Genomic DNA, 24,163 nt, shown 5'->3' on the forward strand with positions numbered 1-24,163 from the left:
GAACGACGACCTCTCTATCACAATCGCCAACGGACGCAGGGACATCGGGGGCCGTTGGCGGGGCCCCGACCCTGGAAAACACTTTGGTCGCCATGCAGAAGACATTGCAATCCATAGAATGCACCATGGAGGCGGTCAATCACAGACTCGACCATCTGGCCTCCCAGTACGATCGCCAGAATGAGAGGATGGGTGAGGTGGAGCAGAGGGTGTCGGCGACGGAGGATGGACTGGCCACTATGTCCGCCAAGGTATTTAATATGGAGAAGGTACTGGCGGTCATCCAAGCTAAGAACGAGGACTTAGAAGGGAGGTCCAGGCGCAATAACATCCGCGTCACGGGCCTTCCGGAGACCACAAACGTGGGCCGCATGGAAGATTTTATGGAGAGAATGCTGGTGGACATTTTTGGCGCTGAGAAGTTCTCGAAAGTGTTCATAGTGGAGCGCGCACACAGATCGCTAGCTAAACGGCCGGCAATGGGCGCTCCCCCGCGCCCAATTATTGCCCGACTCCTCAACTACAGAGACCGGGACCTTGTGCTACGGCTCGCCAGGGAGAAGGGCACCATTGACTATCAAGGCAACCGCCTGGAGTTCTTCCCCGATTTTACGATGGCGGTTCAAACCGCGCGCAAGGAATTTGCTCAGGTGAAACAACTGCTACGGGACGAGAACATTCCATACGCCATGTTGTACCCGGCACGCCTGCGGATAGGGCCACCCATGGATAACAAAATTTTTGCTACTCCCAAGACGGCCATGGACTACGCGAAGAAGCAAAAGAAACGCAAGAGAGACGCTAATGTGCAACGGAATCCAGAGGAGGACTCCATGGAGGATGTTGAGTAGCTGTTTGTGGTCCGAGGAGTGTTGCTGTGCTGATTGGAGACATTGTGGAAAGTAGCCTCCTGAGATATTGGAGGATATTGCTTTTATCCCTGCTTTAGTTGGTAAGGGGGGCCGCCTGAGACACGCACTGCTGCTGAGTTGGTGGACTTGGCCCTCCTAGGTAACTGTTTAACCCCTTTGTTTCTTCCTTCGTCATATTTGTACTGCTCTATGTGGGGGCATTGCGTGAGAACTTGCAGATCTCTTGCTGAGAGGGACGGCTGCTCGCCTGGAACCACAGGGTGGTAATATTTGTTAAGAATGATAAGTGCTTTGCTGTTGGGGGGGGGGGGGGAGGGACGGGGAAGGCGCCCATCACTTATACGGTCCGCTCTCTCGTCAGATTTCTGGCGGGAGAAGTGCGCCGCTACGTCCCCGCGTATGGGAGATCCCCACACAGTTTTGAACTCAAAGTTGGGCTTGTTGGGGGACGGGGGAGGGGGTCGGCTTTGGCAGGTTGGGGTTGCTGAAGTGGGTGGTGGGGGAACGGGGGGAGAGTTTTTGTCCTGGGCTCGGTCATGGTATTGCATTCAATGTGCTGGGTGGTATGTGTGGCATAGGCCTTGGCGGGGGGAGGGTAAGGCCTGGTATGTTTCTAAGTGGTATGCTGTTTTGATCGCTCCGGTGGGTTTGTACGAGGGGATTGTGCTGCATTCGGAGGGTGGACTGCTATCCATCAGTTTAGGTTACTGGGGCGGTTAAATGACGGGGGGGGGTAATCTCGTTTGTATTACGTGGAATGTCAGAGGCTTGAATCGCCCGCAAAAATCTCGACAAGTATTGGCCTTTCTTAACAGACATGGCGCACACGTTGCCTTTCTGCAAGAAACGCACTTGTGGGGTGCAGCGGCGGACACTGTGGGTAAGAAGTGGGCGGGAGTTCGACTTGCAACCAGTTACTCTTCATATGCACGCGGGGTGATGATTTTGGTTAAAAAGTCTGTGCCTTTTATTGTTCAACATGCAGACGTGGATGTGGGAGGAAGGTATATTATTGTGCAAGGTACTTTATATGGCTCACCTCTTACGCTTATAAATGTGTATGGGCCTAATATTGATGACCCAGATTTCTATGTTACGCTCTGGAATAAGGTGCATAATTTACCTCAATCGGCTGTGCTCTGCGGGGGTGACTTCAATGTAGTCCTGGATGGGGAGTTGGATAGGAAGCGGGACAGGCCATGGGTGCGAAAGAGGGCAACTGTTGAGATTGTGGGGGGTATGCGAGAATTGGGACTGGTTGATGTATGGCGACTGCAGCACCCCGGGAGGAAAGAGGGTACTTGCTATACTTCTGCGCACGATACTTGGTCACGTCTGGACTACTGGCTGGTGACTCGGGATGTGAGTGGCTGGGTGTTGGATGTTGCGCATCTACCGCGTACACTGTCTGATCATGCCCCGGTCCGCCTGCTATTGCAGATGCCATCGAGCGCGCCCGCTCCATTCACTTGGCGCCTGTCGCCGGGCACCCTGACTGATCCAGTGCTCTGTGAAAGGCTCAGGGCGATTATCGAGGAGTTTTTTGATAAAAATGTCGGCTCGGTTGATGCTGCATGCACGGTATGGGAGGCCTTCAAGGTGACTGTTCGTGGGGCGTGTATAGGACTACGATCTGGAGTGCTAAAGTCTTTCCGTGACTCCATGTCCCGGTTGGAGAGGGAGCTGAATGGGTTGGAAAGGCGCCTGGAGGAATGTTCTGAGGACGCACTCCTGGCTGATATACGGTCAAAAGTGACTGAATATAATGACCTGGCTGATCAAGAGGTTAAATTCTTATCTAAGCATACCAGAGCGCGCTACTATGGCGAGGGGGGAAGACCAGGCAAGGGGCTTGCGGACCGCATACGCCAGCCGTGGGCCAAGCACTGCTCTGTTCAGGAGCTGGTGGAGGACGGAGAGGTTGTCACGGACACTCCTGGCATATTGCAATGCTTTACCAGGTATTATGAAGGCATGTACGGATATACCGAGACTGCTTCGGAGGCTGAAATCGCTGACTACTTTGCTGACATAGCTTTAGTGTGGCTCTCGCGGGGGCAGCAGGAATTCTTGATGCATCACATCACCGAGGCAGAACTGCGGGAGGCGATAGCAGCTCTACCTAACGGGAAGGCTGCCGGCACTGACGGTCTACCGGCTGAATTCTATAAAGAATATGTTGATATCCTACTCCCGCAGTTGGCTATGGTGCTGGAGGAATCTGTGGAACGGGGCCGCTTCCCGTCCACGATGAGGGAAGCTCTGTTGGTGGCATTGCCAAAGCCTGGAAAGCCTCCGGATCGCTGTGAGTCCTATCGCCCCCTTTCGCTCATGAATACTGACGTTAAAATTATAGCTAAGGTGCTGGCCACTCGGCTGCGGCTGTTGCTTCCGGTGATGGTCCTACCGGACCAATCGGGGTTTATACCGCTCCGTTCGACCACACACAATCTGAGGGCCCTATTCGCTGTGTTACACCTCCTTAAACCGGACCTGGCTGCGGTGGCGGTGTTATTAGATGCTGCGAAAGCGTTTGATTCAGTGGCGTGGCGGTACATGATTGCTATCTTGCACCGCATGGGTGTTCCCTTTTTTTTCACCTCGCTGGTGACTCTCCTGTACACTGACCCTATGGCGCGGGTTCGAGTTAATGGCCATGTCTCGGCTGCGTTCCCGGTGAGGAGGGGCACCCGGCAGGGTTGCCCTCTCTCCCCTCTATTATTTGCACTTGTTATGGAGCCGCTAGCCTGCGTCTTGAGACAGAGGTACGCTGCTGCAGCCCTGAAATTCCCTCTCCGCTCGTTGGCTGTCTCTATGTATGCTGACGATATGGTGCTTTATGTGCGGGAGCCTGCCCTACATCTTGAACCCATCCTGCGGGAATTTATTCGGTTCGGGCGATATTCCGGATTGACCATCAATTGGGATAAATCTATCCTATTGCCTCTCACGGATATCACTGTGCCATTCCCACTGGAGTTTCCTCTGGAGTGGGCTGAAGAATCGGTACGGTATCTTGGGATCCAAATCCACCGGAACAGTCAGGAAGTTATCAGGGCCAACTACGGGGTGGCTGTCTCTAAGCTAGAGGACCAAGTGGCCCGATGGGTCAAGCTCCCTCTTACCCTAGCGGATCGCGTGGCTTTAATCAAAATGGTTGTGCTACCGAAGTTTTTGTATCTTTTTGTCAACGTTCCCCTTCGGCTGACTTCACACTTTTTTGCACAACTGCGCTCGTTGCTGATCTCCCTGGTCTGGGCGGGAAAGAAGCCTAGGGTGACATGGGAGGTGTTAACTAAGCCTTACGCTCTTGGCGGTTATGCTGTCCCGGATATGAAACTGTACTACCTCTGTGCACAGGCACATTTTGCTGCATATTGGATTTCTGCCCCCCCGTACACACCTCATGTAGCGCTCGAAGCCAGTGCCGTTCTACCTTATCCTTTGCGAGCCATGATGGGCAATACCCACTCGATCTTTGAGAAAGGGGAGGTGGACACAGTTCGCTCTACGGCTGAGGCGTGGCACGAACTGGGCAGGAGAGCCGATAGACTGCCGCTCTATGCCCCCGACATGCCGCTGCTGTATCATTCTGGTATCTCTGTGTCGAGCGAAATTGGTGGCCTACAAGTGCTCCAGGGAGCCGGACTTCACACTATGGGGACGCTATTCCCGGGGGCCCAGTTCCTGCCGCTACGAGCACTGGCAGACCAGGCCACCAACGAGGCCATGGCTACCTTCCTTTATGTTCGGCTCCGCGCGGCCGTGCGCTCCTTATACCCTACGTTCCCGGATGAACCCCCGTCATTGAGTTCATTACAACTGCTCTACACCACGACGGACAGGGTAAAGTTGCTCTCCAGACTATACAAGGCTGCCCAGGAAGATGAAGGGGGGGGGCTTTGCTGGCCAAGGCAAGATGGGACCGGGACTTACCTGAACCCCTGTCAGACGAGGAGTGGTCTGAATCCTGCTCCATGACCGGCAGCTATGTGGCCAACGGCAATTTTCGCCTGCTTCATTATAAATTTCTCCATCAGTGGTATTATACCCCCAAACAATTCGCTCGGTATGGCCTTAGAGATGCTGCGATATGTGTTCGGTGCGGAGCGCATGATGCAGACTTTGTGCACTTGGCGTGGGGTTGTCCCAAGGTGTATGATTTTTGGCTGGCTGTGACGGGAGCCCTCGCTAAGATGGCGGCCACGGAGGTGCCGATGGATGTACGCCTGTGTTTGTTGGGGATTGCCTCGGGAGTGCCCAGTAAGGAACGGAAACTAATTGTGCTGGCTTTACAACTCGCTAAGCGGAGAGTGGCTATGGGTTGGGGGGGTAGGAGGGCGCCTGATGCACAGTTATGGTTGAAAGATATGGCTTATTGCAGGGACCAGTTGACATGCTATGCAGAAACACTTCCGGAGAAGTCCCGACCCCGGGACATCTGGGCCTCGTACACTGCCTATATGCTTGGATTGGAAGACACTGACAGCTCTGAAGATGGGGATGGGGGGCGCTTGCTTGTAGACGGAATGCCTGAGGATTAGCTTGTATGTTTGATTATTCGATGAAAGTTGCACCGGGATGTGTGGATCTGATTTCCCTGTGCTCCTGGGGGGCGGTTTGGGATTCCAGTCTCCCCTGGCCTGCGCACCGCCTGATGGTGTGAGATTCCTTGTACCTATGAGTTGATATCACCTATCTGCTGCTGAGCAGTCACATGCGTACCTTTTGCACTGATTTCTACTTTTGCACTACTACTAAGCACTTTACTTGATCTGAGACCGGGATAGTTTGTTTGGGGGTGGGGGGTTTGTTACTTTTCTTGAAAATAATGCAAAATAAGACCTACAGGGCTTAAGTGGGGAACGCTTGTAGAGGCTCATATTTCTTTGGACTATGGACATTCGTTGCTCTCTACAGACTTGACTTGTCCCTGCCTGTTATCCTTGCTGTGTGCTTACAGATCCGCAATGTTGTTATGATGGCAGCCGGCCCTATACGGGTTGTAGGCAAAATGCTGTGTATGTAAGCACGTTTACCAATAAAGGTCTTACAAAAAAAAAAAAAAAAAAAAAAAAAAAAGTAGCACACTGAATCGAAGGAGCTTGGTCCTTTTATACCCACACAGGGGCTCAAATGAAGGCGGTACAAGTACAAAATGCTGGTTTTAGGTACATATAAGGTCATACAGAAAATGCACAGTCAACAAGTGGGAGGAGCTAACAGTCGCTAATTCTGGTGAACACATCCTGACAGTTAGACCGGGGACAGCTGCAAGCTCAACTGAGCATGTGCGGCGCAGAAAAGGCTAAATATATCTCGTCTCTAGGCAGATTTCAAGAGCAGTTAACAGGAAGGTAGGACAGAGCACATGGTGAGCACATGGCAGCACATGGCAAACAAAATGGCTGACAGAAATACAAAATGGATTCCACAAAACGGACAAGATAGTCTCTAAATACAGGATGGCTTCTGCTAATGCTAACCCCATCGCTGCCAAATTACAACAACAGGGCCTTTAATAAAGTCATTCAAATCCCCATTGTCAGTTAATTTGGACAAATGAAGTTTAAATGACGCTAAAGTGGAATGTTTAAGCCAGTTCTGACATCATTTGCCTACTGAATAGGTAGTAACAGAATGGGCGCTTTCAAAACGGGGATCCACCCTAACCTGTGTATAGCCAGTGGCCCGACCCAGAAAGTGACGTTGGCATGAATCTGAACTTTTCTGCCATAATAATCAACCTTTTGAATCCAAGCTGGAAATATTAAAGGAGGAATTTGTAATTAGGGACCGCAATTCATCAAGGGACCTATCGGTGTGATTGTATCATGTAGAGTATTCCCCCAAATCAGGAATGGAAGGGGCATTTAATTTTTTAGATGTAGCCAATCCAAAGCAAGTTGTTTGTGAAATAGTTGAATTCAAAAACAACATGTGGTTCGGGAGGAGACATGCACGATGCAAAGCTTCAGTGCCTTGCACTTGCCAGCTTTTAGAACCCCAAACAGATTTAAGATCAATAGTATCTTTTCACAGCTCATAGCCCCCTATAGTTAATTGATCGATAAAGGACTTCGAATAAAGTAATTTAGTGTGGACGAGTCTAACTTTGGAAGATGATTTAGCAGTCATCTTAAAATAAGAAGAGTCGGGATTGGATTGATTAAAATCAGTAAAATATGTAAACTTCTTCAAAAGAGTTTTCGAGCTGCCTTCAACAGGACCTGGACAATGTTCCCATTGTGTATAATTAACCATATTTCTGAATGTGTTTGCTTTATGCAGAAAATGATTAACATAGTGTTGGTAGCAGAATAAATCTGCATAATTAGCTGAGTCTAAGTACAAATCTTCAGCATCAAAATCAGTATAATATTTCAAATCAGAAAAGGAGCATCTACGGCTTGGACATTCCAATTGTCAGAGCGTATGTTTTGTTTTACAACATCACCCATTGAAACACGAAGTACACTGGGGACATTTATAACCTCTGTAGGGCCATGTATTTGAAATTTAACAGCATCCCATACAATCCCATCTAACACAGGCCATGCAGTAATGTTGACAAAAGTCTGGTCCCCCTTCATGATGTGGGATGAGGAGTGGGGTGCCAAAGTTCCATCAATTAACCTAATTGTAGATCTTTCTTTAACATAATGTCCATTCACTAGACGAAAAAATACAACCACAAATCCAATTGACGAATAAAAAAGTTGAAAAAAGTACCAGCCAAATGTATGTTCAAGGGGCTATCAAAAAAATTCTTTTAAACCAAACAGCAAAAATAGAAATTTTTGATGGGAAACTCGATGTTGTAGAGTTAGTGTCCAATTAAAAACGTGACTGGTCAACGGCACTTGTCTGCACACCAGGCAAAGACACATCTGTGAGATAGGTATACTCAGTATCTTCATGGGGATCACCAGTCGGTGGATTCAATAATGGATTAGTAACTGTATGCATCTCGATGGCAATGTCAGGCCTGATGGTGTTTGCCGAGGCCAAAACAGAATTTCTCAGCATTGCTGGACAAGAGACCACTGGAGTCATACTAAGAAGAATCAGCCACTCTTTGTAATTGACATTGTCAATGGAGATGTACCTGTTATCCTTGCGACCAGGAAGTGGAGGTAAAATGACTGTTCTTGTACCCTGCACTCCAAGCACAGGAACTGGTGCGCGATATGAGGGGCCGAACTCCTTTTTGTTCTCCACCTTCTCGAGGACCAGGTCACCGACTCGAGGTAACCAGCCAACTACCGGAATCTGAAGCGTAGCATCAGTTGTGGAGGGCAAATGTTCCTTTGCAAGACTGTCTTGAGTCTCTTGTAGGTTCTGTAATACAGCAGAATGATCATCTACGTCAAAGGGTGCGGCTGACACCGCCATGTCTAGACCCTCAAGGTCCGGGACAAACATTTTTTTGCCAAAGAGCATTTCGTATGGAGTCCGCCCACCCAGAGACCTTCCAGGGAGATTATTAAGTGCACGTTGAACGCTATACAGATGGGCCAGCCAGTTTCTGCCAGTACCTAAAACCCTAGCTGTCAAGGATTGCTTTAAGTCACAGTTCATCCGCTCCACAACTGAATTGCCCTCAGGCCTGTATGGAAACAAAAATTTGACCTGCACCCCCAAAGACCTCATGGCTTCCTTGTACGCCTTAGAGGTGAACGCTGGACCCTGGTCGAATGGAGGGTGCCACATGCAAAAATTCTCACTAAGACACGCAAATCCCTGATGTCAGTTCGAGCATCAGTGCTGTGTTGTGGCCAGAGCCATATAAAGCGTGTGCACAAATCCACTGAAACTAAGATGTACTTATACACAGTATCTGAGGAGAAAGGACCGCAGTGATCTAAATAAACACACCCAAGCGGTTTATTAGATATATACAGCTGTGTTTGTGGTGGACGCGCAGCAGTCGAACGTTTAATCTGCTGGCAAATGTCACAATTAAGGACATAATCACGCGTCTGTTTGTACAATACGCGCCACCAGCAACGCTGCTGTAAGATAGAGACAGTCGCAGAAATGCTGGCATGTGCCGAGGCCATGTACTCGGGAGCGGCTGTTATCAAGGAAAGTCTGCAGTCTGCGTTGGGAATCAATCTATCACCAACGTCATTAATTCTCACATAGGGAACTTTATCAGGACTTAAATGATAAGAGTATTTAGAAGGGAAACCTCTAGGGTAATCACCTCCTTTCTCTGTTGCAGCAATGGCTGCCAAGATGTCATCATCAATCTTACTTCTGGAACGTGTAACTGCTGCTACTACATATGATGCCTCTGCTGTCTTTGCTGCTTCATCAGCAAGACTGTTACCAACAGCGTGTACTCCGACGCGCTGGTGACCAAGAGTATGAATTACATTCACGAGAGGCAGACGTTCTTCAAGTTCTGCCACTCAAACCCGAAGCATTTTGTGTTTGATTGTGCTACCTTTGGAATCACGATATTCATTCTGAGTCCAAAAAAATAAATTGTCATTGAAAGACTGAACACAGTAGTAATAGTCACTTACAATTAGAGTAGTCACACGAGGATCAGCAAACTCCAGTGCAAGCACCAGAGCACGTAGCTCAGCAACTGGGCGATACAGTCCCCCAATGTCTGCGTGTGCACGACATTGGATTTGAATTCGCCATTCACTATGGTACCCACCACTGTCGCGCAGGCCGCTGGATAAGCATGCTTAGATGTCGTCGCCGGTTGAGGCGAACCGTCAATGTAAATTATACCATGGTAAACCTCAAGCGGGTGCAAGGATAAAGGAGCAGGATGAACAAATTCATACTGTAAGTACTCCTGAGTTTGCAATGAGGAATCAAAGATAAACGTGACATCCGAAGATGTCAAGGATGTGGCCCATTGTATCCAACGAGGATGCAAAGCTTTTGAATTCGGTACACTGGCTTTCGTTACTGACTCAAGGGCAGGATACGGTGTAACAACCAACATGCGTTTCCCCTGCGACAACACTATCTTTCAGAATCACATCTGCACTGCAGGTAAAAACTTTTTCGACAGTATAAAATCGCATTTCAGCCGAAGTCGATGCTCTCTAACAGAGAGACTACCCGAGCGGCAAAGACGCCTGGACTGTTTTTATACCCCATGGCTAATCTTTTGAGCTTTTCTTGTTTGCCACCTGAAGTAAAGGCTGTCCATTGACTACTAATAGAGGACAGGTATGGCTAAAAAAGCCATTGGATATGTCAAGTGTGGTTTTAAACCTTTTTCTCAAGAGACTATCCACCAGGGCAGAACTGTGAGTATTCTGTACCGCGCAGGTCCGACAATGAGAGTTTAAATGTCGGTAATCCAATACTAGGTGGTACAACTTATCAGATTTGGTTTCAGTGAAAATAGGATTATTCCTAGGCAAAACACGTCTCAATTACACCTTGAAATTATAATTGCTCAAGGATTTCTGCAACAGGAGCTTTCGCTTCACGCCACATGGGATACTGGGGGTGAGGCTGTGGCATAGACTGCAATGGAATCTCATGTCTGGGCAAAAGTTTGTCCCATCCACATTGAGTAAGGTACAACGCCGGTGAAAGCACCTGAGCCCACTCTTCTGCAAAATTTTGCGCCTGATCCTTCGGCACAGTGTGTGCGAAACTAGGGAGGATTACCTCCTCCCCTCTCAGAGTGGCCAAAATGAAAGGTGGGGGCCAGTCTGCCTCAGCTAACAAAATGTCATATGTAGAGGTCAGATTTTCCCCAAAAATCCGTTTTATTTTACGCTGTATGTCACCTTCAATTAAAAGGACCATTTCATATAGTCTGTCAGGGGGAGCCACTCTAGTGTCAGCAGTCTCTATGGTAATGAACGCGTCAGTTGCTGTAACCTTCAGATATGTTGCAGTGCTTGCCGCATTACTCTAACCTCCGCGCGCTGTCTAGCAGCCTTAGCGTCCATGTCAGGTTCCGAAGCTATGTTCTCACTATCCATGGCATACCTTGCGGTTAAAGCAGCAACTTTTTCTGAAACTGAGGGCGTTGACGTTGAAAGTCGTCCTGCTTGCCTTTATCATCAGTCTGGCGGGGCTGCTCACGTCATTGTGGGGTACCCCGACCTCTCCTCCAAAAGTTTGTGAGACCGATGTATCCTGCAAAGAACGAGGAGAACGTTGATCAGGAACCTGAAATCTATCAGGTGACTTAATACTTGCGCGGTCGCGCAAATCATATGTGCGCTCAGTAGACCCAGGTATTGGTGTTGCAAGATGCGACCCTTGTTTCTTCTGCTGTTTCCCCTGTTTTTTTATTTTTCCAACTCTATTTCAGAAAATTGGGACGATTGTCTTTAGTAGACTTCGCCGTCTGAGTTTGCGGTTGAGCTGCTGTTTTAGTAAAAGGCTTAACACCCAAACTATTGCAGCCAATCGTCTTATAAGCCTCCGCAATAATTTGTGCCAACTGCTGGGGTTTATCTGCTTCGGAGACATTGTACAAAGCATTAGACACCTGAAAGTTCACTGCATCTCCCTTGACGTTAGCAAGGATGAGATCGGAAACTATGTCAAACATTCCGACAAGTTGCATTCCCAATTCAACAGCCGCCTCCGGACCTTGTTGATCTTGAACACGCTTGATCACAGAGGGTAGTACAGTCATAGACGGCGTGCCGGAGCGCTTTGCATAGACCGCCGCAAATATTTTACCCCAGGTCTCACAATCTGTTACCTAAGGCACTAAGTCTTTCTGCAAACTAGTTGTCAGAATCCTGTGTTTCTCAACAGGAGTCGTATTAGGAAATACTGCCTCCAGTTGGTCAAATTTCTCGGCTAGCCAAAAAGGCATTTTGTCCTTATCCTGGGGGCACTTGCCCATTACCAAATTAACCATGACAGGACTAATCTTGATCCCGGACGGTCCAACTGGTTGCGCAGCAGCTCCTGGTGCCCCAACCTGGATGTTGCGGGAAACGTATTGTACTAAAGCCCTATGTACCCAGACTATGGAGGCATAGAGTAAACGTAACTCAGCAATAGGGACTGTTTGGTAACGCGGATGCAGTGTGAGCCTGGCCAAGACTGGCAAAGTGGCCTCAGGAATAGACAAGGGACATAACCGAACCGCAGATACGGTGTGGGGAAGGGTGCCATCAAACCAAACTTGATGCTGCCAAGCCGAAAGAGTAATCTCCTGTGTCCTATATGGTGCATAGGCCGCAGGCACTACAGTGGGAGGGTACTTATGGAATGTACCATCATCTACATTAGCAGCAGGAAACGTAACCCAAGAGTAGAAAAGCTCAAATGGGTATGCTGGATCAGCACTAACCACAAAGAGCACCGCCATACCATCAGCGGGTACCCCTTATTGGGTCAAATGATGACAGAGTAGTACTCGACTATGCTGAGCGATGTCAACGTCACCCATAAGAACACAGTACAGAAAAAAAAATCTAAATGAATAGTAGCACAAATGGGTAGTACAAACCTTTTTTTAAATCTCAAGCTTGAATGAACCTATAATCTATCCATATAGGTATGTTAATCCCTCACTGCTGTCAACCGGAAACAGGAGTGAGGGTGTCGTGGACAGTTACAAGCACTACTCGAGTGTCTTGAATATAAGACCAAACGTTAGGTACGCCATGTTGCGCGGATTCTGTGTAGGCACAGATCTGTGCGCAGGAAACCAGGACCTCAGTGACTTGCAGTGTACCAGAAACTCACCTCAGTACCCAGAACCCCTACCGACTAGCATCAGTCTCTCATTAGCTCTCCGTCGTACTGCGAAGCTACCAATAATTAGACAACCCAGAACATGCAACTTAAGGTACTCTCAGGAATGGTGGGAATCAAGAACACTCCTTTGTTTTATTCTCATACCCATCCACAACGTGAGTAATCAGAGACACGGAAAAGTTTAAATTGTTTATTTTAACGTGCTCGAAGATGCAGTATTTTGGCTAACACAAGCAGGCATATGATTAGAAATAATACGATCGGAATTGTTCCAATTCCATAAAACACAATGGGAGAAATCATGTTATAATGATAGTGGAAACAGGTCATATAGCGCCTTGTGAACCACCCTCCTCTGCTAGGAACTATGTTTTATAATAATAGAAGGTCTCTTAGGCTTCAATGGGGAACCCCATACCTCCAAGATCAGCAGAAGTGAATCACATCTCAGGATCAGCAAAGCTCTCTGTGTCTGGAAAAGGTTTTCTTCCAAGTGCTCAAATCATGCATGCAATGCAATATTAAAGGCACTAGAATGTTGTCATATTGTTACTGCTTACCTATATACTGTGTTAAGTTAGCATGAGCTTATTAAATGTTTAAACGCCATTTTACCTTTTTGCTGCTTCTGCACACAACATATAATTGTTGCTTTAGCTTTCAGCCTAAAAGAGCATTGTGATTTATACGAGAATAATATGTTATTGCTCTGATAACATTGCTTAGCATAACGGTGTCTGTACAGTGAGTGCTGAAGCCTTGAAGGATGAGTAAACACAGTGTTATTTTAAGGTCTGATCTTCGCACTTCCCTAGTCATAACATAAATGCAGCTGCTGGCAAATCTGGCTTTAGGCGCGTTTTATATTGCTCTGCACAAGAACAGATAAACACACTTGATGGTGCTTCGCATGCAGAGAGCTGGTGGAAGATGAGGTGATCCTCTGCCACTGAGAGATTGAGGTATGGGGTCGCCCTGCTAAAGCCCAAAGAGACCTTCTTAGATATAATATAATATACTAGTTAGGGAGGGTGAGAATTAGGTGTTGTTAACTCCTATTCATTTCAACATTTTAGCATGTTGTCACCTTTTGCTTTTTATGGACTAATAACTATGCTGATAACTTTGCTCGTTATAATATGTTTGCTTGTGTTATCTAAGATACTGCGTTTGAGAACCCTGCATTAGTAAATAAATATTTCAAATTTGCACGCGTCCTCATTTACTCCACGTTCTGGTTTGAAATGTTTTTTTTGTAAACAATTTTTATTGCAGATCAAATCACAGAATATATCAATCGCATAATTGTCATCAGTATGGAAGCCCCCTTCAATTGTAAGTCTGCATTCTGCATACACAGCCGTTCAGCCCACATCCCGGAGGTCGGGCGGCAAAATCACAGAACGGTGCAATCTTCACAGTCGGAGGTCACTGTACGGTGCATGGGGGTGTTCCACTGTCTGCTTTTAATTTTTTTCCCAAGCCCATCCCACCCGTTGTGTCTACAACTAAACATCCCAATGATTGTATTGGTAAGGGATTCCCCCCCCCCCACCCCCCCCCACAAAAGTTCGCCCTCCCCCCCTAGTGTCACCAATCGTTCTCGGTTAGGAATCAGGGCTGTATGATTGCAATCAGATGGCTGTAGTTATCTACTGTGTGTGTGATTGGTGTTGGTGCTGTCGTCCCGTGATCATCAGTGGCAGCAGTCGCCCCTTCCCGTTCATCCTCCTCCTCCTCTAATGCGCTATCTTACAGTGCTTGCACTAAGAGTTCCCACTCCATAGCTGCCTCCAGGGCCCGCTCGTCCGCCCTCCTGCGCGCCAACTGATATCTAACCGTGCTCTCGCTCGCCGCCCACTTTTGAAACTCAGCGAGCCATCTGCGGTGTGTCGGGCTCGTTTTTGATTTCCATCCCCTTGTCAGTTCTCGTTTGGCTAAGAGGAGACCCATGTCAACGAACCTACTCGACATCTTATTTTTTGGCGTGTGCGGAAACCAGTGCAGAATGCTGACCGCTGTAGTATATTGGAGGTCTCTATCCGTGGCCTCATTCAAGGTGTCGCCGACCTCTCTCCAGTAGCTCTGCAGGTGGGGGCATTCTCTGAGCATGTGAGTTAGATCCGCCCCCATTGTATTGCAGCGTGGGCAGGCGGCCTCCTCCGCTCCAAAGTATTTCTGTATGTTGCCCGGGGTAAGGTAGGCTCTGTGGAGGATATAAAAATGAATGAGCTGGAAACGAGCGTTCCTCGTGCTCTTTCTAGCTCGTCCCACCAGTTGCAACCACGTGGTATCCGGGATCTCCATCTGCAAATCTGATTCCCATTTGGTCTTCAGAGTAGTCAGCGGCTGCAGCATTTCCCTCAGCATCCTCGAGTATAAGCACGTAACTGCCTTGTAAGTGCCTGCCGACATCATAATGTACTGGCAGGCCTGGGCTACCGGTGGCTCTGTGAGCCCCATGCCCCAATGTCCCTGTATAGCTCGCACCACTGCCGCATGCAATAAAAAGTCGCCTCGTGGGAGGTCGAAGCGTTCCTGTAGCGTCTGATATGGGACCAATGCCCCATCCTCAAACAAGTCTCCCACCACTTGCAGTCCCGCCTCCTCCCAGCCCTGTAAGTGTGACCAGTCTCCCCCATGTGGGAGCGCCGTCACCATGCCGAGGGGGATCTCGGGCGCATATGGACATTTAGTCCCCGCGCGTTTCGCCGAGCGGTTCCAGCACAAGCGGAGAGTTCGCTCCTCTACGGTCAAGTCTCTCAGTGGCAACCTCTGCCGCAGGGCAATGAAGGCAAGCACATGTCTGGGGATGCCGCTGTCTCGGAACTGTTCAGGACCGCGGTAGACCCTCACTATTTCTTGCGTTAGGGTTTGGAGCTGGGCCGCTAAGTAATAGAGCTCAAAATCTGGGACAGCCAGGCCGCCCTCATCCTTCGGGCGGATCAGCGTAGACAGTGCCACCCTCGGCCTACCCATGCCCCACAGAAAGGCGATAGTCATTGTTCGCAGCTGTCGGAAAAACGCGGCAGGGACCCAAATAGGCAGGGTCCGGAAGTAATACAACAGTCGGGGCAAGGCTATCATCTTGAGCAGTGATATGCGGCCTGTGACCGACAGCGGGAGAGTGGCCCAGAAGGACATATTGCCCCTCAGGGCTCGTATGCATCGGCCGACGTTCCCTTGCAGCATGTCCACCTCTTCATGGTAGACATGCACACCTAGGTATTCTAGGCAACTGGGTTCCCATCTAAGTAAAGGCCGGAGGAAGAACTGGGTCTCGTGCTTACGCAGAGGAAACAGGCAGGTCTTGGCCCAGTTAACTCTCAGGCCTGATATCTCTCCAAAGCGTTCCAGGAGCTGTTCCGCCCCTGACAGCGCCTCGTCGGCATCTTCCAGGAAAAGAAGGAGGTCATCCGCGTACAGCGAGATGAAATGGTGAGCCCCACTGTGGGCCAGTCCTCCATAGTAAGAGCCCCTTCTAGCCATCGCCGCTAGAGGTTCTACCGCTAGGGCAAACAGCAGCGGAGACAGCGCGCAGCTCTGCCTGGTGCCACGAAGCACTTCAAATTGATCCGATATCAGGGTGCCCACCCTCACCCTCGCCTTCGCCTCAGTATATAATACTGTCGTCCTTCGTATGTAGTCCTCCCCGAGCCCAAAGCACCGCAGTACTCTATAAAGGTAGTCCCATTCCAGGATATCAAACGCCTTCTCTATATCCACTGCCAATACCAAGGGAGCCCTTGGCTCTGGTGGGGGGCTGCACAACAGACGGGTCAGTCTCCTAATATTGTGACTGGTGTTTCGCTTGGGGATGAATCCGGACTGGTCAGCATGGACCAGAGTCTGCATGTACTGTAACAGCCTGTTCGCTAACACCGTGCTCAGGATTTTATAATCGGTGGTCAGCATTGATAGCGGTCGGTAGGATGCAGTACTAGTGCTCTCTCTCCTCGGTTTCAATAGGGGGATCATCAATGCTTCACGCATTGAGGACGGTAGCCGTCCCTTAAGCTTAGCTTCAGCATAAATAAATTGAAGTCGCGGGCCTAGTTGTTCGATATATCGCCCATAGAATTCGATCGGCAATCCGTCCAGGCCCGGGGTTTTATTTCGGGCCATTTGCTTTATCGCCCCTCTGATTTCCGTTAATTCTATTGGGCCTCCCAAGGCTTTCGCCTGGTCTTGGTCTAAACGCGGCAGCTGTAGGTCCTCTAGGAAAGCAGCTATATCCCTCTCCTTATCACCGAGGTCGCACCTATATAGTTGTTCATAATAGGTCCTGAAGCTACTCAGGATCGCCGGTTGCGTGGTGCACATGTTGCCTTCTCCATCTGAGATCGCCAGAATCGGGTGACTGCGCCTGGTGGGGTTGGCCAGCCAAGCCAGCAGAGTTCCCGCTTTATCTCCTTCAGCGTGCGTTTTCACCAAATACGCCTTGTAGTCATAACTGCGGAGACGTTCCAGTTCTGCCGCCATCGCCTCTCTTGCTGCACAGAGATCTTCCTGGAGGTCAGGCCGGTCCGGGCGCGCACGTTCAATCTCGCGCAGCTTGCGTTCCGCCCTGTCCAAGTCATCTAACAATGTCCAGCGGGCCCCCGCAAATTTTCCAATGCAATACCCGCGGACCACCACCTTAAGGGCGTCCCATTCCATGGCTCTGGAATTGGTGGACCCTTCGTTCTCCGCGAAATACTGCTCAATTCTGTCCCCCCGAGCCTCGCGGAACGGCGGGTCATCCAACGTATCCAGGCGAAGCTGCCAGGTCGGGACCTTAGAGATGTCAGTCATCCAGTCGAGCATTAGTAATAAAGGGTTATGGTCCGAGATCGTACGCGCTAGGTATTCAGTACGGGCGACCGCAGGGAGCACCATCGGAGAGCACAAAAAGGCGTCTATACGAACGTGGAGGTCGTGGAGGCCAGAGTGGAATGAGTAATCTCGCTCTAGTGGGTGCTGCGTGCGCCAAGCATCAGTTAACCCCCATTGTCCCTGCCAGTCCAACCTGCATTTCGCCAGTCTGCGTACTGGGGAAGCGTGGAGCGGGGGGTGTGATCTGTCCAGGTCAACATCAATTACTGAATTATGGTCTCCCCCCAACAGAACAGGGCCTGCTAGATAACTAGCCAATGTCCCGGAGAGTGGCGCATAAACATAATACGCAGCCTGGTCCACATTGGGCGCATACACGCTGCAAAGCACTATGTGACGCCCTCTAAGGAAACCCTCCACTGCCACAAACCTTCCTTTCGGATCCACCACCTGTCGAGTAACTTGGAATGGGGTGCCCGCCCTTACCCAAATCAAGGCTCCCCTAGCGAAGGCCGAATATGTAGTATTAAACAAGTGTCCCCTGCATCTACGCTGCAGTGCTATCCCCTCCTGTTTCGTCAAGTGTGTCTCTTGCAGCAGTGCTATATGAACCCCTCTGCGAACCAGATAGGCGTGCATCTTGTGTCGTCTGGACATGGTGTGCAGCCCCCTCACGTTCCAAGTCACACACATCAGTCATTGTTCCACATAGCGTGGTTCTGTGCCTTATGTCCGTTCCCCCGATCACTCATGATGACACATTCCCTCCTCCCCGTAACAACAACTCCCCTCCCCCTCCCACAACTGTACCTCTGGCGACCCCAACTGCCTCGGGTTCCCCTCCCTCCCCCAGGACAGGACCTAACTGTGCTAGAGTCACTCCCACCAAAACCATGTGCGGGCAACCTTGCCCAACTACCCTACTAATCCGCAGTCTGCACTGCGGAGGCCTTATGGGCCTTAAGAGGCGCGGGTCGGCTACGGGTTTTTGGGACCTCCGTCCCCATCCCCCGCCCTCAAAATAGTGTTACTCACAACATTATCGTCCAAGATCTGTCTTCGCCGGCCTGTAGATCAGCCAAGTCCCGCCAGCAAAGGGTAGTACCGGGTTGACAGAGCCTCCTCAGCCTTCAACAATCTCTCCCGACGTTTGCGGCGTGACCTCCGGGCCCTTCGTGCCGCCGAATTCCGACAGTTCCGTTTCAGAGTCCGTTGCTCGAGCCTCAGACCACGAGGCTCGATCTGATTGAGTCAGGACAGCACCCGACACGTCAATTACCGCCTGTAGTGCAGCCTTCCGTTCGCTCTCCGTCTGCGAGACCGTCGGTTTTTTAGTCTTCCGTTTACGGCCCCTCAGCCTCCGAGATCTTCGCAGTGGATGCTGCAGCCGCGCATCCTCCTCTCTCATACGTGCTCCATCCGTTCCGGCTTTGTATGTGTCCCACCAGGCCCACGCCTCCGCTGAAGAAGGAAAAAACAGGGATTTCTCGTCCACTATCACCCGCAGCCTGGCCGGAAAAAGTAGCGAGTACTGCAGGCCCTCTGTCCTCAGTTCCTTTTTGATGGATAAGAAAGAGGCACGAAGTTTTTGGGTCTCAAAGGTGTAATCCGGGAACAGCGTCACCCTACAATTGTCCACATGGAAGGGGCCCGCTGTTCTCGCTCTCTGCAGTAACCAATCCCTGTCCTTGTAGTGTAGTAGCTTAATTACGACAGGTCGGGCGATTGTCCCGGACTGGGTGGTTTGGCTGGTACCCGGTGAGCCCTTTCGATGGTAAAGAAGGGGGAGAGTCCCTCAGGTGCCACGTCTTTCTGTAGCCAGGTGGTCAGGTAGCCCACAATGTCCTGGCCTTCTTTATTTTCCGGAAGGCCCACAAGGCGCACGTTGTTGCGTCTGCTACGATTTTCCGCATCCTCCGCTCGCCGCTCGAGGGCCTGTATTCTGTCCAGAGCGTCCGTTAGCCGTCCTTCGACTGATTTGTGTGCAGGTACCAGCTCCTTCAGGGCCAATTCCGTAGTTTTCACTCTGTCCGATAGTTTCCCATGATCCGCCCGCAGGAGCCCAAGGCTCGTGGCTACTTGTGCTATGTCTTGGTGCAGGGCGTCTATTGTGGCGGTGATGGCTTCTAGAATCCGGTCCTGCATCTGCTGGAAATCCGGTGGGGTCGGCGATATGTCGTCCGGAGCCTCCGTGCCAGCGCTCCCCTCTCCCTTCGGGCCTCTAGGTTTCCCCATCTTGGGCTATTATTCATAGACCAGGGCAGTGCAGCGCTGAGAGCGATGATTGGCGCTCGTCCCAGTAAAGGTAAGTCGCTCGCAGATAGTAGGGGCCAATAGGTCGGTAAACTCAGGAGTAGTGACAGACTCACGTTCAGGACCTCCGATCTCACAAGCTTCCCGGGTATCGAGCTCTCCTCCTCTTGTCGCTCCTCGCTGACAACTCCCAGCGTCGTACCCCAAAGTACTCCTCGTGGCTGCTAGGGAATGTCGGCCCCAACGCTCTCCTACTAGTGGGAAGCGCCCGAGGTGGTGTGTACAGGGGGCAAGGCAGCGGTCCGGGCGTGCAAGCCTATGTGTCTTCTCTGGCACTCAAACTCCGGAAGCTGGGACAAAGAGGGGGGCTCCCCCAGAGCGACCCACAGTACTGCCAGTTCTCTGTTGTCCCCACTGGGGTGGCTCGGGCCCCTGTAATGATGGGCGGAGATCAGGCGCAAAGCAGAGGGTCTCAGGCGCCCCACAGGCGTTGCTCCGTCAGTAGGGCCAGCCCTAGGATCTCAGATGGGGGCCTCATCGCGTTTTAGCAGGTTCTAGCTCCAGTGAGCCGCGCCGGTGGCTCGCACCCCTCAGGCAGTCCAATGTCTGACGTTTGCCCGCACTCCCCTGTCTCCAGGCACTCCAGGCCATCAAAGGCCATGTCCCCTAGTCAATATATGCACGGGTGGGGAGGGGCGGTGTTCGCGGACCCACTACAGGGCCGCTACTCGTGGCCTGTGTCCCCGCGGTCCCGAGGCGTCCAGATGACCGGGGGGGGGGGGGGGGGGGGGGGTCCGGGAATGGCAGTGTTATTCACTCACCGCGCCTCCGACCGCCGCAGGCCTCCGAAGCCGGGGTGTCGAGCGCCTCGCTGGGGTCGCGAAGCGGCGGTAGGCACGGCTCAGAATCAGGGGTCCCGCTGCAGTCGCGTAGTCCTCCGGTCTGCGCCACACAGCAGAGTAGTCCCCGCTGGCAACCCTCAGGGGCGGGCTGGCCGGCTAAGTGTGAAGCGGCTCTTCGCAGGTTACGGGATCGCCGCCATCTTATGCTCCGGGAGAGCGGAGCTCCGTCTCCAGGTCGTCCCTTCCCCGCGGCGGCAGCTAGTCGTTTTCTAGACCGGAGAAGGCACAGGAGCTTTCTCTGGGTACCCCCCGAGGTTCGGTGGGGATCCCAGGTCTGCAGAAGGATAAAAGGGCGGATTAGCGGGCAGGGGGTCGGGAGCCTCACTAGGCTGCGACCATCTTTGCCGGCTGCAAGCCCCGCCTCCTGTTCTGGTTTGAAATGATTATATAACGAAAGAGTGTCTATGTGTTCCATGTGACCTGAGGTATTCTAAGTTCATGTTCTGGTTCATCTAAACATTGGGAGTTTGTTATGACCAATGAGACACTGTAGCTAGCTCGGTAAGGGGATTTTGGGTACTGAGGTGAGTTTTAGACCATCCTAATTGACTGAGGTTCCAAATCTCTATGCACAGTTCTATAGGAGAATGGAATGCCTGCTACAATGTCAGTTGGTTGCAGCTGTGTGCTTGTTATGTCTAGAGCGGGGGCCGATCAACCTGAATAACAGCATACATTGTTATGGTGACCTTGAAAGCTTCTGCATGTAGTGTACAGACTAAGGTTGCGATATAAGTCTAGGGATGTGAAAAACAGACCGTTCTCATTCGAGGAAGCCAAGCAGTCTAACTTACAACAACAGTTACATGTAGTGTCGTGTGCAAAAGCTGCAAGAGGCAAAATGGCGTGTAAACTTCAAATAAGCCTATGCTAATATAACAATGTATGCAGGCAGGGCCCTGTCTTCACTACAAAGGGGAAGAAACTGAAACAGCGGATAATTTCATTAGTTTCACGCCCATGTTTAAGTAAAAAATTATTCTTCAAAGATGCCTTGGCACCACATCCATGTGAGAAAAAAATGATTCAAAATGATTTTTGTACATTACTTTCAAATTACTAACTAATAAAGCAAAAACAATCATAAATACATGCCTTACCATATAAATAACTTGAGGTTCAAAGGAGCAGACAATACTCATGTTGTAGAGCCGGGGAAATTCCATATAAACCTTTCGCAGTACATCAGCAGCCTGAAAAAACACAAGAGCAGCAGATTACTTTAGAGTGAATGCCATGTTAGGAAAACATTAAGACAACCCCTAACATTCAGATTCAGAAAATGACTGTCGGGACGAGGAATGCTCCCAGGTTAAGTAACAAACTTTACAATTGATGAGCTAGAGCTGTCCAGTGGCCCTTCGGTTTCAAGCCACTTAAATTCAGTAGCTCTCAAACAATCATCTGTGTGCTACAAGTCAAATATCCTATTAGACTGAGGAGGTGGCTTAGTTTTAGAAACTGATCTCTAGTTTTGGTTTTAAAAAGGAACTAAAACAGCAACATGTGTTATCAAAGGTAATAGTAACAGGAGGTACAGTTGGGATGCCAGTGACCGGCATTACCCCATTGTATATTAGGCTTTTAAAATAGAGCAATATAAATAGTTTGTGTGCAATGTAAAAAGTATGATCTGAGTAATCCATCTTCTCTTTTCAATTTTATTTCCATTATAATCCACAGAGGTACATAGGCCACTGCTGCTTTTTCTTCTTTGCGGCCGTCACTCATTCAGGGACAAGCAGTTCTCCACAAATCAATTTTTATCCAATCAATCCAGCAATCAATGTCCTACGGCAGTGCTCTCCAGCCTTTTCTGTAGTAAGAGCTACTTGTTTTCAATGGAAATCCTCCCGAGCTACTAATGTTATTAGAGATGCAGTAGTAACTATATTTGACACGATAATATAAGTGGCCACCATATGCAAGATTACTAGCAGTGATCACCTGCATGCTTCAGGGACAGTTGCCAGCCGTAATGTAAAAAATGCTTTGTCAATGTGGAATGCCTCTACATGGGTAAAACATAACAGTCATAGCTGACGTAGTCCTAGCACCAAGTTAATATTGTTAGTAATAGTCTTGTTTGATATTTATCAGCTTTGGACATTTTTGGGAAAATCTGCAGTTTTTTCCCCAAACATCAGTTTATGAATTCTAAAAATGCACACAATTTTGTTTCAAATTTCTTCAACCAAGCAAAAGCTTCTAATGTAATTAATTGTGGTAAACAGAGGAGAGCTACCAGTAGATCACAAGCTACTCGTTGGAGAAGCCTGCTTTACTACTTCCCCATATGCTGGTGAAGTTGACACGCTAGAAGAAAGTTGCAGATCAGGTCTTGGTGAATGGTGGCAGAGGCTTATAAGCTGGCACACATTTTAGTCCCAGTCCACTGGGCAATACAGTGATGCATGCAAGAGACAGGCACTATCACTATTACATGAGATGCTGCTGCAAAGGTTTTAGTCAATGTTAGGAAAAAATCATAACACCATCTCAGTCCAGGGCAGGCCAAGTGACAACGGAAGGTCCTAGTCCCATTTTCTTTTAAGGATAAGCTTCCCTTGTTACTGGTTTTGAGAAGGGAAAATTCATAAGGGCTCACGATTTAGGGGTTTGCGGGTGCCAGCCACTTGCCTAGACCAGTCTCATTACCACATTTAGGCCCCCTGGGACTTAGCTTCTGCTGATGTTCACTAGTAAACAGGTCGAACCACTCACAAGTGACTGAAAGTTTTTCCACATCCTGAGTTAAAAAGGTATCACGAAATTTACATTGCTTTGTTTTTTCCAGAAAATTTCAACATCAGAAAATCTCTTTAGCATACCCCACATCAAATTGTGTTTTTTAACACAATAGTGGCATTTTCCACCTACTTTTGGATACCAAAAGAGCTGGTTAGCGATCCTCGTACTGAAAAAGTCAAAACTGAACTATTCTTGAGAATTCAAAAAGGATCTGCTCTCACTTGGGAAATCATAGTCATCGACTCTAAGCAAATCAATTGCATAAGAAATATGAACCTGCTTTTGTGATTCTTATCTTGCACAGTGGCTGATGAACTTTTTGTGTCTCAGGTTTTATTTATTCAAATGTACGGTACTCAACTTGATTTAGAACCAAACTGTAAAGATGCCTCTGCAAGTTTGTCAAACCGACCATATCACAGAAAAATGTAAAGCTGATGCAATCTCCATGTTCCTATCAGGTGTGTTGTAATCTACTCAGTAGTCTGTACATTACGCTTGAGCTATAAGGAAACATGGTTTTGAGACGCGTCACCCTAAAATGATTTGCGGATCTAAAACATAATTAATCACAATCTACGTATGCAAACTGCAAAACAACTGTCTATTAATTTCAATCCCGTATTGACTGTGACCTCTATATTTTCACAAATGGTCTGTAAACTTAAAAGGGTTATTTCAATGGTTTTTCAAAAGGTCCCTTTTAAGTTTGTTGAGTGAGAGAGGTTGCACGTGAGAGAGAGAGACACAAATAGAAAAGGCGAGACAAGCATAGCTAAATGTCCTCTGCAGTCAGTAGCTATAGTCTTTAAACCCACAGATTTATAATACAGCTGCAAAATCTGCAACACATTC

The 24,163-nt window shown here is 49.3% G+C and overlaps 1 protein-coding gene across 1 annotated transcript in view; it reads right to left on the bottom strand.

The window, feature by feature from the left end:
• The window catches only part of GDE1 (glycerophosphodiester phosphodiesterase 1), a 170,258-nt gene that overhangs the window by 82,836 nt on the left and 63,259 nt on the right, over positions 1-24,163 (bottom strand). The window contains exon 4 of the mRNA XM_086940774.1: positions 21,658-21,750. Within this exon, the coding sequence (XP_086796900.1) occupies positions 21,658-21,750 (93 nt within the window). The remainder of the gene's footprint in view (positions 1-21,657; positions 21,751-24,163) is intronic.

The sequence above is a fragment of the Lissotriton vulgaris genome, chromosome 10, assembly GCF_964263255.1.
Source record: "Lissotriton vulgaris chromosome 10, aLisVul1.2, whole genome shotgun sequence".
Taxonomy (NCBI): domain Eukaryota; kingdom Metazoa; phylum Chordata; class Amphibia; order Caudata; family Salamandridae; genus Lissotriton; species Lissotriton vulgaris.